This window comes from Pipistrellus kuhlii, unplaced genomic scaffold (assembly GCF_014108245.1).
Source record: "Pipistrellus kuhlii isolate mPipKuh1 unplaced genomic scaffold, mPipKuh1.p scaffold_m20_p_2, whole genome shotgun sequence".
NCBI lineage: Eukaryota > Metazoa > Chordata > Mammalia > Chiroptera > Vespertilionidae > Pipistrellus > Pipistrellus kuhlii.
In genome coordinates this window covers 150,039,133-150,054,149 of record NW_023425515.1, presented here as the reverse complement: position 1 = coordinate 150,054,149, position 15,017 = coordinate 150,039,133, and the positions used below count along the sequence as shown (strand labels likewise).

The 15,017-nt window shown below is 42.0% G+C and overlaps 1 protein-coding gene across 1 annotated transcript in view; it reads left to right on the top strand.

Annotated features, from left to right (window-relative positions):
* Positions 1-15,017, top strand: part of IL12RB2 (interleukin 12 receptor subunit beta 2) — a 63,033-nt gene that overhangs the window by 32,245 nt on the left and 15,771 nt on the right. The window contains exons 10-12 of the mRNA XM_036447887.2: positions 7,768-7,968; positions 12,895-12,993; positions 13,085-13,243. Coding sequence (XP_036303780.1) covers positions 7,768-7,968; positions 12,895-12,993; positions 13,085-13,243 — 459 coding nt within the window. The remainder of the gene's footprint in view (positions 1-7,767; positions 7,969-12,894; positions 12,994-13,084; positions 13,244-15,017) is intronic.

Below are 15,017 nucleotides of genomic sequence, written 5' to 3'. Positions count from 1 at the left end.
TAACAGTTGGCCAGATTTTCTTTTCTATTTTAAAATTATTTATTTATTTATTTCAATTATAATTTACTTTCAACATTACTTTGTATTAGTTTCAGGTGTATAAATACAATAGAAATTTAAGAAAAGTATAGATCACATTTTTTTTACAAAAAGGATTATCAATCTAATTTTTAAAAATATATTTTATTGATTTCAGAAAGGAAGGGAGATGCAGAGAGAGACAAAATCATCGATGATGAGAGGGAATCATTGATTGGCTGCCTCCTGCATGCTCCACGCTGGTGATCAAGCTGAAACCCCGGCATAAGCCCTGACCAGAAATCCAACTGTGACCTCCTGATTCATAGGTCAAAGCTGAGCCATGCCAGCTGGACCTATCTAACCTTTTAAAATAAGAGATCAGGGATATGAACAACAACTCAAATAATAAATACAAAAATAATAATAATGATATGAAAATATGTTCAGCCTAATTACTAATCAATGAGATACAAATTTTGAAAAATCATGAGAAACCAAATTAGACTGAGAAATAGTAAAAAAATAATATAATCCACATTGATGAGAGATTTAAGTATTCTTGTACCCTGCTAGTGGGTGTGTACACTGGCATAACTTTCTAAAGAACAATTTGGCCATATGTAATAAACTTTAAAAATAAACATATCTTTTGACCAAGAAATTTTAGCATTAGGAATGTATCCTCAGCAAATAATAAGTGCTTAAAATATATAGGCAAAAAAAATGTTTGTTGAAAAAAAAAGTGAAACAGCCCAAGCCTGTTTGGCTCAGTGGATAGAGCGTCGGCCTGTGGACTGAAGGGTCCAGGGTTCGATTCCAGTCAAGGGCACGTACCTTGGTTGCAGGATACAGCTGGTCGATGTATCTCTCTCATCGACGTTTCTAACTTTCTGTCCCACTCAATTCTCTCTGTGTAAAATCAATAAAATACATTAGAAAGAAAAACTGAAACAGTACAAATAACCTAAATGTAAAATAATAGAAGATGAAATGGGTTAATATATCCTGACTCTCACTGGCACTAATTTCATACTAGCATTGAAGTGATGTTGTAGCTATGTTTTTATTGCCATGGAAAGATGCACATAAGTACAATGGCAGGCTTCCAATAGTGTATGTGGGATAATGTCATTTAAAATACATATTTACATGAATATACATTTTTCTCATGTTAAAAACATTTGTGGGATATAGATGGAAATGTTGAGGTCATCATTGCATCATGGGGTTGCAGGTGATTTTTCTTCCTTTTGCTTGTTATACTTTTAAATTTTTTTCTTCGATGGGTAAGGACTACATATGTGACTTTTTAAAGGGAATCCTGTGGGAAGAACTTACACCATTGTTTATATCCTGCTGTTGTTGAAATGCAGTATGTCAGAATACCTTACTTCTTCAGACTTCACTGCAGAGGAATCTTGGGGATATAAGCCTCATTTATTAATTTCCTGAGCCCATTCCAGACTCTTCATTTAGATTTGATAACAACTTCTCAAAATGACACATTCTTTATTTTAGAGTTGGCCTCTACTTTATTCATTCGGTAGTCTTTTATTGAGCATATACTATCTAAGTCAATTGGACTCCAGCACTAGGTTATAAAATAAGATCCTCCAGTTATATTTACTCAGGTGGAAGGGCAGACATATAAATGAGTAAACTAGTATAGTAAGTGTGAGAGTAGATGTATGCCAGGCAGCTCTAGGAACAGAGAAAAGCCAGAGCATGGGCTTGAAGAGGAGGCAACATGGGAGCAGGATATGGAGAAGACCACTTGGTATTAGCCAGGTGAAGGGATGCAGGTGTGCAGGTATGAGGGTTTGTTTTAAAGAGGGATCTGAATGAGCATATACATTAAAAACAAAACAAACAAACAAACAAACAAACAAAACAAAAAAAAACCACACAGAATCAGGGGTAGGGAAGAGTTGAAAATAAAGGGGATAATTGATGGAAGGAAAACCCTGGGGAGCTGGAAATTGATGGAATCAGTGACATAAATAGTTAAAGGAATTATTTCTTCCTCTCAGAATGGACAGGTATTAAATAAGGGTGAGGCTCAGTAAGGATGAGCATGTAGAGAAGGTACAGAATGACACTGAAACAGTTCTCTACAACTGAGCTGTCTAAGAAGGTCTCCGTCCTAAAAACCTTGGATTCTCAGGAGCCTTTACCACTCCTAAGACCACATCTGACCCTTCAATGCAAAGTTGTACATCTCAGAGTGGCCACAGGACAGAGTGACAAATTACATAATCCCATCCTTGATGGCTCTTGTCTCACACTTATTCTGAATAATCTGTAGAAATATGGTACCATAATTTTGTGCATCCCTCTCTTTCAGTATGTGTTCACACTACTCACATTAGGTAGAATTATGTTGATTTTGAGAAAAGTAGGGACAATTTTATTATCCAAGGCGCCTGGCATCACATCGCATATCAAGTAGCACTAGAACGTTTTTGTTGATTTATCATGAAAATTGAATGTGTGCCAAACCCACGGTCAACAAGTAAAACATATTTCACACCAGTCCTTGTGCTCAACAGTGTTTGAAACTTTGGGAAGAACCACAAGCCAGTAGAGTCATAAACAGGATCAGACAGATGTTGAAGACTTCAGCCCCAGGAGGGGAAGTAACTTAGCCAAGATCACCCAATTAGTGGCAGAGCTGGACAGAAAAACCAGGCCACCTGTCTCTTTCCAAACATCTCCTGAACTTCATAACTCCATTGGGAAGCTCTCTGTGGGAATGGAGTCAGGAAGTGGAATGATTGAGGCTAAAGGAATAGTTTGAAGGGTCACAGAGAGGGAGTGACTTGCGAGGTGAGACCTGTCGGAGAGAACGAGTCCCCGCAGACCTCGGTGGGAGGACATCTAGGCTGGTTCCTGGCAAGTGTAGTGACTCAGAGGCGGGGCAGTGCCAAGTTGATTTTCTCAGCTAATTCCAGAGAAAACAGGGGTCAGAAAGGCTCTGGCTGTGTTAGCCCATCACCTGGCAAAGGGTCTTGTGAACCATAGGTGCTCAATAAATATTTACTGAATGAATGCATTTCATTAAAAAAAATATATTCCTGGCATAGGAATTCAGATACGAAGGCAAATGCAGATAAAGGAACCGCAGCTGGGGAATTCCAGTGTGTGGAATTAAGCAGGTTACAGGCTCTCACTACCATGTCCAGCCCTGAGGATGCCAGAGGATGGCAGAGGCCTGTGCAAAGGGGAATAGTGATGAAGGGAAGGGCTGAGGCAGCACGTTCTGTTGCACTCCTTTTTTTTGCCGGTGTGGTTCTGATATGATCATCGCCTGGGCATTTTACTGTAGGGCAGGGAAGTTTTGAGAGCAAGGCAGAGTATCTTCTAAGAAGCCCTGAAACCTGACTGGGGAGAGGAGCTGAGAGCAAAGAGTGCCTGCGAGCTGGCTGGCTCTTGAGATTTCTGGTGCCGTCCACCCTGTGGGCCTGGCAATTAAGAGAATAAGAGCCCCACTCCCCCATAAAGGAAAGTGCCAGATATAGAAGCACAGGTACGTTCTGGAGGTGCTGGGGACACCTATGGGGAGCCTATGGGCAGGTAGAGCTCAGTTGGCATCACTACAGGCCCTCTGAGCTCGAGCTCTCCACCCTGAAAAGCTCCTCCTCCTTACCTGCACTTACCTGTAGGAGCATGAGCGGCAGATAAGCTTTCACTCCTCCTCCCACAGAAAAATGAAGGTCAAGACTTTTGATCAATCTAAGAAAAATAAAACATGATGATTCCAAAGGAGAAAATTAGGAGAAATTGGAGGGGCACTGGGGGACGGGGGAGGGGGGAGGGCACAGTGAGAAGGCAACAAATTGAACAACTTGGGCCATAAGAAGTATAATGAATGCAACAGAAAGAACAAGAGTTTATAATAAGCACAATAAGTGTCCTCAGGAAGGAAGAGAAGAGAGAATGATAGAAACAGGTGGTTGTGAAGAAGCCCACAATAAAGAGGTTCGGAATGGAAAGTCTAATTGTTGAAATAAAGAACTCGGCCAGTGGGTTGGGATAGCAAAAAGGACTCACTGGGAGACTGAGCGAGTGAGTGGACTATTGGGTAAGAAACCCTTCCAAAAGGCATTGGAAACAGGAAAGAAGATGAAAAAACAAACAAACTTAAAACACCGAGAGCATTGAAAGGGAAATAAGGATGATTGCCTAAAAGGAGTTTCAGTGAGAGAAAAAGCAAATGAAAGGGAAAAGATGATTGGAAGTATTTATCAAGAATCTTACTGTGTATGTACCACTCTGGTGCGGGATGTCGGTAGCAGGGGAGGCTATGTTTGTATGAGGGGCACTTGGAAAATCTCTGTACCTTCTGCTCATTTTGCTGCAAATTTAAAACTTCTCTTAAAAAATAGTGTCTGCAACACATAGTGCAGGATGACCAAGCAAGGTTGATCCTAGGAATCTAAAGATGGAGGAATCAGAAAAATGTATCAATGTAATTTGTTACATTGAGAGAGAGAGAGAGAGAGAGAGAGAGAGAGAGAGAAAGAGAGAGAGAGAGAGAGAGAGAGAGAGAGAGAGAGAGAGAGAGAGCAGGGATATGTTCTTAGCAGACATAGAAAAATATTTTCATTAGAAAAAGTTTTTAGTAATATATTATTTTTAAAAACTATAGAGAAACTGAGTAAAATAAAACTTTTTAGTGTTTTAAGACTTTCAACCAAAAACATGCAGTAGTAAATAACATCTTAATAAAGATATGTAGGCACCTCTTTAAAGTTAGAAACAATATAAAAGCAAAAAAAAAAAAGAAAATAAAAGATTGAATTTAAAGATTGGAAGGAAGAGACATTTTAAGTATGCAGTTAATAAGATTATTATATGAAAAATTCAACATGGGCAATAGATAAATTAATAGAACTAATTAGAGAGTTTAGCAAATTCGTCCTATAAGAATAATGCATACAAATAGTAGGAAATAAGATTCCATAGTGAACTAAAAGTATCAAATGTCTAGGAATTAAATTAACAAAGAATACATAAAAACTTTAAGGAGGACTTTTAAAAACTCCATTAAAAGATATGAAAGGAGAGCTGAGTAATCTTTTAATGGAACAATTTAACATTGTAACAGCATCATTTTTCCCTGAATTAAACTATATATTTAACTTAATTCTAGTCAAAACTACCAGCTGGAATTTTAGGGGATCCTAATAAAGTGAGCCTAAAAGCTATGTGGAAGAATGTTTTGTGTATTACCAAGACTATTTTGAAAGAAAGAAGAGAGTTTACCAACAAATAGTCAGACATCACAAAGCCTGGTAATGAGAACAGTGTGCTCTTGTGACAAAGCGGACCAGACCCAGACCTAGTCATATATAGAACTGTGTGTATGTTAGGGATGGTGTCACACTTGAAAAAATGTACTCACTGTGTGGGAAAAATAATAAAATTTATTCCCTTTAAAAAAAAAACTTTCAGCTAGATTTGGATAAAAAAAAAAATTTTTTTTTTTTGAGTGTTAAAGGTAAAACCAGAAGTCAATAGGAGAAAATGTGGTTGAGTATTTTTATGACCCCTGGATGGAAGGATTTCATAAACAAGAGTCGAATCGAAATGCACAAACCATAGATAGGTTTACCTACAGCAAAGTATTTATGGGCAACAAAAGACTGGAGTAAGGTATTTTTATTTTTTATTTTTATTTTTTTTATTTATTTATTTTTTTATATATATTTTATTGATTTTACACAGAGAGGAATTGAGAGGGACAGAGAGTTAGAAACGTCGATGAGAGAGAAACAACGACCAGCTGCCTCCTGCACAACCCCCACTGGGGATGTGCCCACAACCAAGGTACAGTCCCTTGACCGGAATCGAACCCGGGACCTTTCAGTCCGCAGGCCGACACTCTATCCACTGAGCCAAACCGGTCCCGGCTTTTATTTTTTATTTTTAAAAATATATTTTATTGATTTCAGAGAAGGGAGAGGGGGAGAGAGAAAGAAACATCAATGATGAGAATCATCGACCGCCTGCCTCCTACACACCCCCTACTGGGGGATCAAGCCTGCAACCCAGGCACGTCCTTGGCCAGAATCGAACCTGGGACCCTTCAGTCTGCAGGCCCACACTCTATCCATTGAGCCAAATCAGCCAGGGCGAGTAAGATATTTTTAGAGTTGAAACCTGACAAGTGATTAAGATCTAGTATATGAAAGCTATTTCTGCAAATCAGAAACAAGACAGGAAACTCAGAAAAAATGAGCAAAGTATATGAACAGGCAGTTCATATAAGGAGAAAAAAATCAGATGATTAGTAATACATGAAGAGAAGCTCAGTCTCATGAGAAATCGGAAAATGAAAATAAAACCACAGTTAAACACCACTTTACACATACCAGACTGGCAAAAGTTATGAAGTCAGAAAATACCAAGTGTTGATGGGGGGGTGGGGAGGGTAGAAGGTGGAGGAGAGATCTCTCAAGCTTTTCATTTTGGAGTGTCAACTGATTGGCTATTTTAGAGACCATTCTGGCCATCTTTAGTTAAATCATTCCATTAATATTAGCATCAATTTTCCCTGAATTAAACTATATATTTAACTTCATTCCAGTCAAAACAAAACAAAACAAACAAACAAAAAACACAGCTGGAATTTATCCTATCATTAATCAACTCTGCATATACATCCAGAGACGCTCGTACCCAGGCACACACGAGGACATGGGAGAGAATATCCATCATATCCTTGTTTGTGTTAGTGTCAATGTAAGAAGGTCCAGACCTGAAGAGAATTTTTATGAGTTTATGTGAGCCAAGTTGATGACATATGCCAGGGTATAACGATCTCAAATGCTCTGAAGAATAACAGTTTTTCAGTTTCTTTTGTGTGTTTGACATTAAAGAGAGGATGTTAAGGACGATTGCATGACGGTGGGAGAAAGCAAGGCAAGGGTTAGATTAGAAGATCATGTGCTTTCTTAAGGGTGGTTATGTCCTCGAAGGGTATTACTTCTGGCATTACTTCTGTTGATCTATTCTAGATGCACAAAAACAATGGACAGAGCTGGCTTTAAAAACTCTCACTTAAGTTACAGGACTGGAGGTGTCCATCTACCATGACCTGCCCAGTTAGGAATTTATCAGTTATTTAAAACACTTTTTTTTTTTTTTTTTGTCTACATCAGTAAAGAGTTGGAAGGAAACCTGCCTGTCACTTGGAGACTGGGCAAAAAAGGGGTGGAGGCAGCAGTCTAAAGGAATGAGTTAAATTTACATATAGGAATCAGATGGGTATATCCCAGAAACATAATGTTGTGTTGAGGGGGTGGGGAGGGAGGGGTGGAGGCTGAAAGTTAGAAAAAACATTAGATTTACTCCCAACACAGTTCATGAAATAGCAACTCACAAGCACAAAGCAGCACTAATTTTCAAGGATCCATATGTATCTGAATAAACATTTACATAAGCTGGATCAGAAGGATTCCCATTACATTCCCTAGAGCAGGCACCATTGGGGGCACAGAAATGGAAAGTGAAATGAAATGTGAAGGGGAAATAATTCTATAAATAACTCTACCCAGGGTCCTTGTCCAAGCTGCTGCTGCCAGATCTCCACGAATCGAGAAGTATGATGAACTTAAATCTGTGAACCTGAACACCTTAAAAAGAAATCAATTCCTCTAAAACTTTGCTAGGATGAGTTGTTATGTTTTATATCTTTATCCATAGTGATCTTTGTTTTTGTCCCTCCCCAATTTCCCCATAAAGGGTTGCTGGCTCCTGGCCAGGTCTCTGCAAACTCAGAGGGCATGGACAGCATTATGGTGACGTGGGAGCCCCCCGGGGAAGCCGCCTCTGCTGTCCAAGAGTACGTGGTGGAATGGAGGGAGCTCCATCCGGGGCCTGGCACGTGGCCCCCTCTGAACTGGCTACGGACTTCCCCCAACAACGTGTCCGCTTTGATTTCAGGTACTTGATTGTTCACCTGCCTTCAGGAGGGTTACTAAATTCACATTTGTTTGAGGAAATGGCAGGTGAGAACCCCAAACCCTGCCCTTCAGTTACGAGTGGCTACATGAGGATGCGGACAGTGATGACCTAGGGTCCTTCCGGACAGCACCCCAGAATACACCATTGCCCCTACGGAAGGCCAACCAACTGGTTGCCTAAATGCTCCAGGATCTATGGAGAATCCACGTGCCTGACACCGTGCCCTATAAGTGAATAAATCAAATGAGCGTGGCTGAGAGCTAAGTAGTAACCAGTCAGTGTGATGGGCACCTTACATTGGGGAGTTCATTTAAGTCTCAGGAATGTCATGTGCAGCCGATTATATCAACGGGGATTCCAGGAAGTCTTCCATGCTCAGGTCTGCTGCCTATTCGTGTGATGATAAATTCAGAATTATCCATGTAATTGGTGTCTCTAATCCTCAAATTTTACATCCGTCTGTTACAATCAATTGAAAGAAAGCATCTGAAAACATATTGAGACGATTGCACAAAACGTCCTAGGCCATGTCCTTTTTAAGTGTAAGTTTAAGTACTGGCTCTGCAGCCAGACTATCTAAATTTGAGTCCTGGCTTTGTCCCTTTCTAGGTTGGATAATCTAGGAAATATTAATTTCTCTGTGCCTCGGCTTCCTTATCTATAATATGAGGATATTAATATTATCTACCTCGTTGGGTTATTGTGAGAACTATCTGAATTAATAGAGAGAGAACGGTGCCTAGCATATTTTGCATGCTTGATAATTTAGCTATCATCATACCGGGCGATGATGCAAAGGTTCCCCCTCTGCCCCCGGCCGCTCCATGCCTACTGCCCAGAGGCCCTCTGAGGCCAGGCTGGAAAGCCTGCCTCCTTGCCATGGTGACAAAGCAAGCATTCTTCCAGGCCACTCATGCTGCCCGCTCTCAGTGGCCGCTTTCTCTCCGCCGCCCCCCTCCCCCACCCCCGGCATTAGGAGACTCTGGTGGAGCTGAGAGGATTGGGTGCCGCTATCTTGTGGCTATGGGCACCAACATCTTTGTGATGGAGTGGTGGTTAATTTGCATATTACCCTTTTATTAGATAGGATTATTTCACAGAGCTAAGATTTTAATAGATCTTCAAGCTCTAAATCTCTTAACACATTCATCACACCATGATAGTCATTGCACCTGTCCGGGAGGACACACACACCTTGCTTAAGGCAGCAAAATTACACAGATGAAATAAACAGAGCACATTGCCTGATACTACATGAGCTGGTCCCTACCTGTGTGCCTTTTTTTTTTTTTTTTTTTTTTTTTTATAGTCTAGCTTAGGGGTGTCGAACTCAATCAGAGAAGGGGCCAAAATCTAAAATCCAGCCTAAATCGCGGGCCGAATGGTTTACTGAACAGTCATAAACTGTCATTGTGATGGAAATGCAGCGGAGTGCAGTGATGACAGCGCGGTGCGGGCCACATTGCAAGGCCTGGCGGGACGGATTTGGCCCGCGGGCCTTGTGTTTGACACATGTGGTAGCTGCTCAGATTTTTAGTGAGTTGTATTCAATTGTAAGGACAACACATAAACAGAATGCTGCCCAGTGAGCCACAGAAGGTGAGCGAATCCCTGAGCTTCTGGAATTTTTAATGTGGAAAGTACTTAGCACATGGAAGAGGATTCTAGACGAGGGCAGGCTGGATTGAGGGCTGCTGCTGGCTTTGACATGTACATGAAAAGGAGGATGCATTCTTTACTGTTTTGGAGGGCAAAACTGAGGCCTCTGCATGGGAATTATAAGAAGGCAGATGCCAGCTCTGTTTTGAGAAGGGATTTTCCTTACTTGTTATGGTCTCTCCTAAGACAAGTGATTGTCCCTGGAGTGGTTGCAGTAGCACCAGTTTACCCTGAGGGCTGCTTTCCCTGCCAAATCAGATGAAACTAGTGTCTAGAGCAGGTGTTTAGTGAGCTCTAAACTGCTGCAAAATTGCAAATGCTTATTGTTAACTGTATATACGTATTTACCCCTGCAGGATCGTTTAAATCATATAGTCCCTACAATTCCTTCCTTTTATGATTCCACACAAATACCATAAAAGTAGATGAAAAGAGAGAATGGGCCGGGACTGGTTTGGCTCAGTGGATAGAGCGTCAGCCTGCAAACTGAAAGGTCCCGGGTTCGATTCCGGTTGAGGGCATGTACCTTGGTTGCGGGCACATCCTCCGTGGGGGGTGTGCAAGAGGCATCTGGTTGGTGTTTCTCTCTCATCGACGTTTCTAACTCTCTGTCCCTCTCAATTCCTCTCTGTGTAAAATCAATAAAGTATATATAAAAGAAAAGAGAGAATGGTTTCCATATTTAGGAAACTAAAATGTTTTTAAGCATTTCAGAAATATTCATTTGAACTAGATCTATATACTAGTTGGTAAAATAACTTTAATAATGGTTTTCTTGCTACTTGAAAACACTTGATGAACTATTAGTTTGTGTTGCTGTTACATTAAGAAAATAAACCACGAAATCAGAGGGTCCCTCTCTCCTCAGCGAGATGACTCCTTGCCTTTGCATCCTCAGCTTCTGGCTGGGGCCCTTGCTTGTAGTGGGCCTGAAGACAGTCCAGCTCCAGGACTGTAGGTCAGTGAGACTAGGCGAGGAACCATCAGTCCCGCCCTCTCTGCATAAGGATGGTCAGGCCATTCGGAGCCACGTCTTTTACAATATGTGGCCATCGCCTTGTCTAGAAAACCTTCCCTGGTTCCTAGGCTATTTTGGGTCCCCCTTCTGCATGCTCTCTCATTCTTCCTCTAGGGTTACTCCTCCTTAGTGATCACTTAGCATTTGCCTTCCCCCATACTTAATAGGGGAAATTAACTTTCTGCAGAAAATCAACCTAAAAGAGTGTTTATAAACATGGACTCCAGGTATATACGTATGCATGCCAGAACGAGGAAATGAACCGGTAGTTGGGGCCAGGATAAAGAAATAAAAATCTTAACAGTGTGGGGAGCAGGGCTAAGGAATTTTCGAGGTGAAGAGCAGACGTGATGAAGGAGTGTTTGTATAAGATGTAGCCAATACAGTGAGCGTCCTCAAGATCAGAACCAGGGAACTAGCTTGCTAGGGCTCCACGCTTTACAGAAAAGGAAATGCCACCTGAGTTAAGGAGCCACATTTTCTTCCCTCCTCCACGAAGGGTGGGCTCTTCACAAGCCGCAGCCCACAGCTTCTGTAGAGCCATTCCCAAGGCTTCTGCCCTAAACAGTTTGCATGGCAAAATGTTAACAAAAGCATTAGCCGGCTGAGCTCATCTGGAGCTCCCACGCCTCTGGATGGCACTATGGTTGGTTGGCACCTTCCTCAACGAGTAGGAGAGCAGCCAGGCACTAGCCCCTCTAAAATGAAATGTGATTCCATTCTCCACGTTGCCCGTGGGGCCCCTGGGTCTGGATGCCACCCACGAACAATATTTGGACTACTGGACTGAGCTGACTGCGTCCCTACTTCCATCTCACTCGGTTCGTGAATACAAATGGGAACTCACCCGTGGCCTTAGTCTTTTCTCTTCATGGGCATTCTGACGGAACGGGTGGTGTGTTTGAGCTTTGTAGACTGCGTATGTGCTGGCATATTTACAGGACAGTGAGTTTTCTTATAAAACACACAGTTTAGTAAATTATTCAGTAATGTAAAATTCTTCTTCCCCAAACAGGAAATGTGAAATCCTAATCAATTGTGCGTGGTAGGGGACCAGATCAACCTGTGCCAGGGCTTTACACAATATGGGAGAGAGCCCTTGTTTTGACCACATGATATTGTAGTTAGTTACCTAGTAAGGATTACCTCTCTTTTTCCTTTAAATTTTAATGGAGAATTTAAAGGTATGTCATGGGCAGTATCTATCAGAGGGCCCTTTTTCTTTATAACAAGTAAAAGTGATGGAAATGAGGAGCTTGAGCAGGAAAGAGCGTCTTGCCAATAAACTTCGTAGCAGATAGGACATTGCACAGGGTGGCAGTTTAAAAGCTACGGAAGCACATGAACATTCCCGGGGACCTTCCAAATATTCCACGCTGTGAAGCAACTTGAGATCTAATTGAATCTTGGTGCGGACAGGTAGAGAAGGAGCAATGGGTTGGATTGCACTGAGCGTGCCCTGGTTAGCCACACCAAACGTGTCATCTTCAGCTCCCCAGTCAGATCCTGATAAGCGCCTGTGGAACTGAAGAGCCTTGCAGGTTCTGTGCCTGAAACACCCAGCCTCACTTTTTTTTATTTTTTTAAATTTTTATTTTATTGATTTTTCACAGAGAGGTAGGGAGAGAGATAGAGAGCTAGAAACATCGATGAGAGAGAAACATCGACCAGCTGCCTCTTGCACACCCGCTACCGGGGATGTGCCCGCAACCAACGTACATGCCCCTGACCAGAATCAAACCTGGGACCTTCCAGTCTGCAGACCGATGCTCTACCACTGGGCCAAACCGGTTTCGGCCCAGTACTTTTTGAGGAATGGCAATTGATTTATTTGTAGACATCAAAGTTGTTTTTTTGTTTTGTTTTGTTTGTTTGTTTGTTTCCTGGAAGGTGAGTTTTGTTTCAAAAGCTGTGTGTTGATATTTAAATCCTGGTTGAGACTGGGCTAGCTTTTGACTCCTTAATCACGATGGCCTTCAAAAGAAACTCAGGTTTGCCTAGTTCACTCTGGGGCAGACGTTGGAGTGGGGGCCGTGGCTTCCAGGAGGCAGTTCCATGGCAAAGAGGAGGCTGAGATTTCGTGACAGGTCATTCCTTTGCCCTTGAGCCATCTTCACGTTAAGAAAAGGCAAGAAATGCCTTGGATGTGTCTATCAGCTCTGGAGGTGGCTCCTTCAGTGACTCACAGGTGATACCGCCCCTGTGGTAAGAACTCCCTTTCCTTGCAGAGAACATAAAACCTCACACCTGCTATGAAATCCGCGTGTACGCGCTGTCTGGGCCCCGGGGAGGATGCGGCGCCGTCCGGGGGGACTCTGCGCCCAGAGGTGAGTCTTGGGAACCTTTGGCCACATTTTGCTTTTGTTTCATGATTTGGACTTGAAAAGGTGACACAGCCTCCTGTGCTCTACTTTACAGCACCACTAAGTGGCCCCCACATTAATGCCATCACAGAGGACAAGGGGCGCCTTTTAATTTCGTGGGACAGAATTCCAGCCCAGGACCAAATGGGCTGCATCCTCCGTTACAGGATATACTGGAAGGAACAGAGCTCCACTTCCCAGCCTCAGTTTTGTGGTACGTGTGAGAAAAGAATGCTGGTAGGCCTTCTTTGTTCAGATGTCAGGAGGACACTAGCACATGCACGTGCATACAAAGTGCTAGCGCCGTGCCTGGCACTTAGTAGAATGCTCAGTAAATATTGTGAAATTAACTGAAGGAAAAGACATCTAAACTCATTTGCACAGTTACTGGGTATATGTTATCTGCCAAGCAAATTAAAGAAATGAAGATTATGGACCAGGCTCTCAAGGAACTTATTCACATCGGGAGGTAGCATTTCAAAAAGCAATAAAGACACTTTAGTACTATTATATAGACCCGTGAGGTTTACAAGGTATGCATTTGGGGAACTTTGGAGTCCCCACATTCACAAATACTATTATAGTATACTATTTTATTCTCAAAATGGGTAAATTATGATACAATTTAAGTAATTCCTTATGACCTATAATCTACTAATAAAAGGATAATATGATAGACTGGACATCTTCCGGACAGCCTTCTGGACAAAGCCACGGTGATGGGGGCTGAGGCAGAGGAAGTTAGGGGCAATCAGACCAGCAGGGGAGAGTGGTTAGGGGCAATCAGACAGGCAGGCAGGTGAGTGGTTAGAAGCCAGTGGTCCCGGATTGCGAGAGAGATGTCCGATAGTCAGACATCCCCAAGGGGTCCTGGATTGGAAAGGATGCAGGCCAGGCTGAGACACCCCCCACCCACCCTGCACTTGAATTTGGTGTACTGGGCCTCTAGACTATATATATAAAAGGCTTAATATGCTAAGTGTCTGACCATCCAACTGGTTGCTATGATGCTCATTGCAGGAGCTGCTGTGACTGGCCATTTACAGAGAAATGGCACCATGGACATGGCACTGACAAAGCAATACTAGGCTTCCCCCAAGTGGGACAAAGGCCCCACCACCATCCTGAGTGACAACCCACCAAATCACAGTCAAGGCTGTTGAGACCCTATAGGGCAAAATGCAGCCCACAGCCCAGCCCAGCAACAGTGGCTGTGGGTGCTGGGTAGTGACGTTGCATATCAATGCCCAGCTTCCTCTCTCTAGTGACTAGCCTCCTTGGAGTTTCTTCAGCCCAGGAACCCAATTTGCTTTATAGCCAGGTACAAACATTTTACAATAGAAGTTCTGGAGTAGGTAGATAGGAGACTTGGTGGAATCCTATTTTCTTTTCATTAGCCAGAATGTGGAGATTTAGACAGTTTAGAAACCTGACCCAACTGAAAAGAATGGTGGAACTTGAAAATGACTCAGGTTTTTTCACTGTGCAGAATATAGTCAAACACTGCTACAATGAAATATTTTACTCTTTGTTCTCCCTGCGTGATCTACAATAGTCTGCTTCCTGTTGATATTTACATTTACTGCAGTGTTGCTTGACAATTGCCTGAAAGAGAAGTTGGGGTGCTTCACTGGGCTGGAAAAAGTTTTTGGACATGGTTAGTTGTATGTTGCTTTCTCTCGAGTTAGAAGAGCATGCGACGTTAATGTTAAAATTGTAAATACTTCGTCACAAGGGAAATTAGTCAAGCACTCAAAGTGTGTTTACTCTTAATGTGGTATACAGAGAGATATCAGAATAAGTTTAATAAATTTATCAGTCAATGTTTTTATCAATGTTTTTGTTTTCATGTCTTTATTGTTATATGTTATTTTAATAAATTTATATAGTTTTCAGTACCTTTTACTATTTTTCTTTCACCTCTGACACTTATATTATAAAGGGCAACTAGCAATATTAAAATATATATTCTAATTAATTTTATTTCA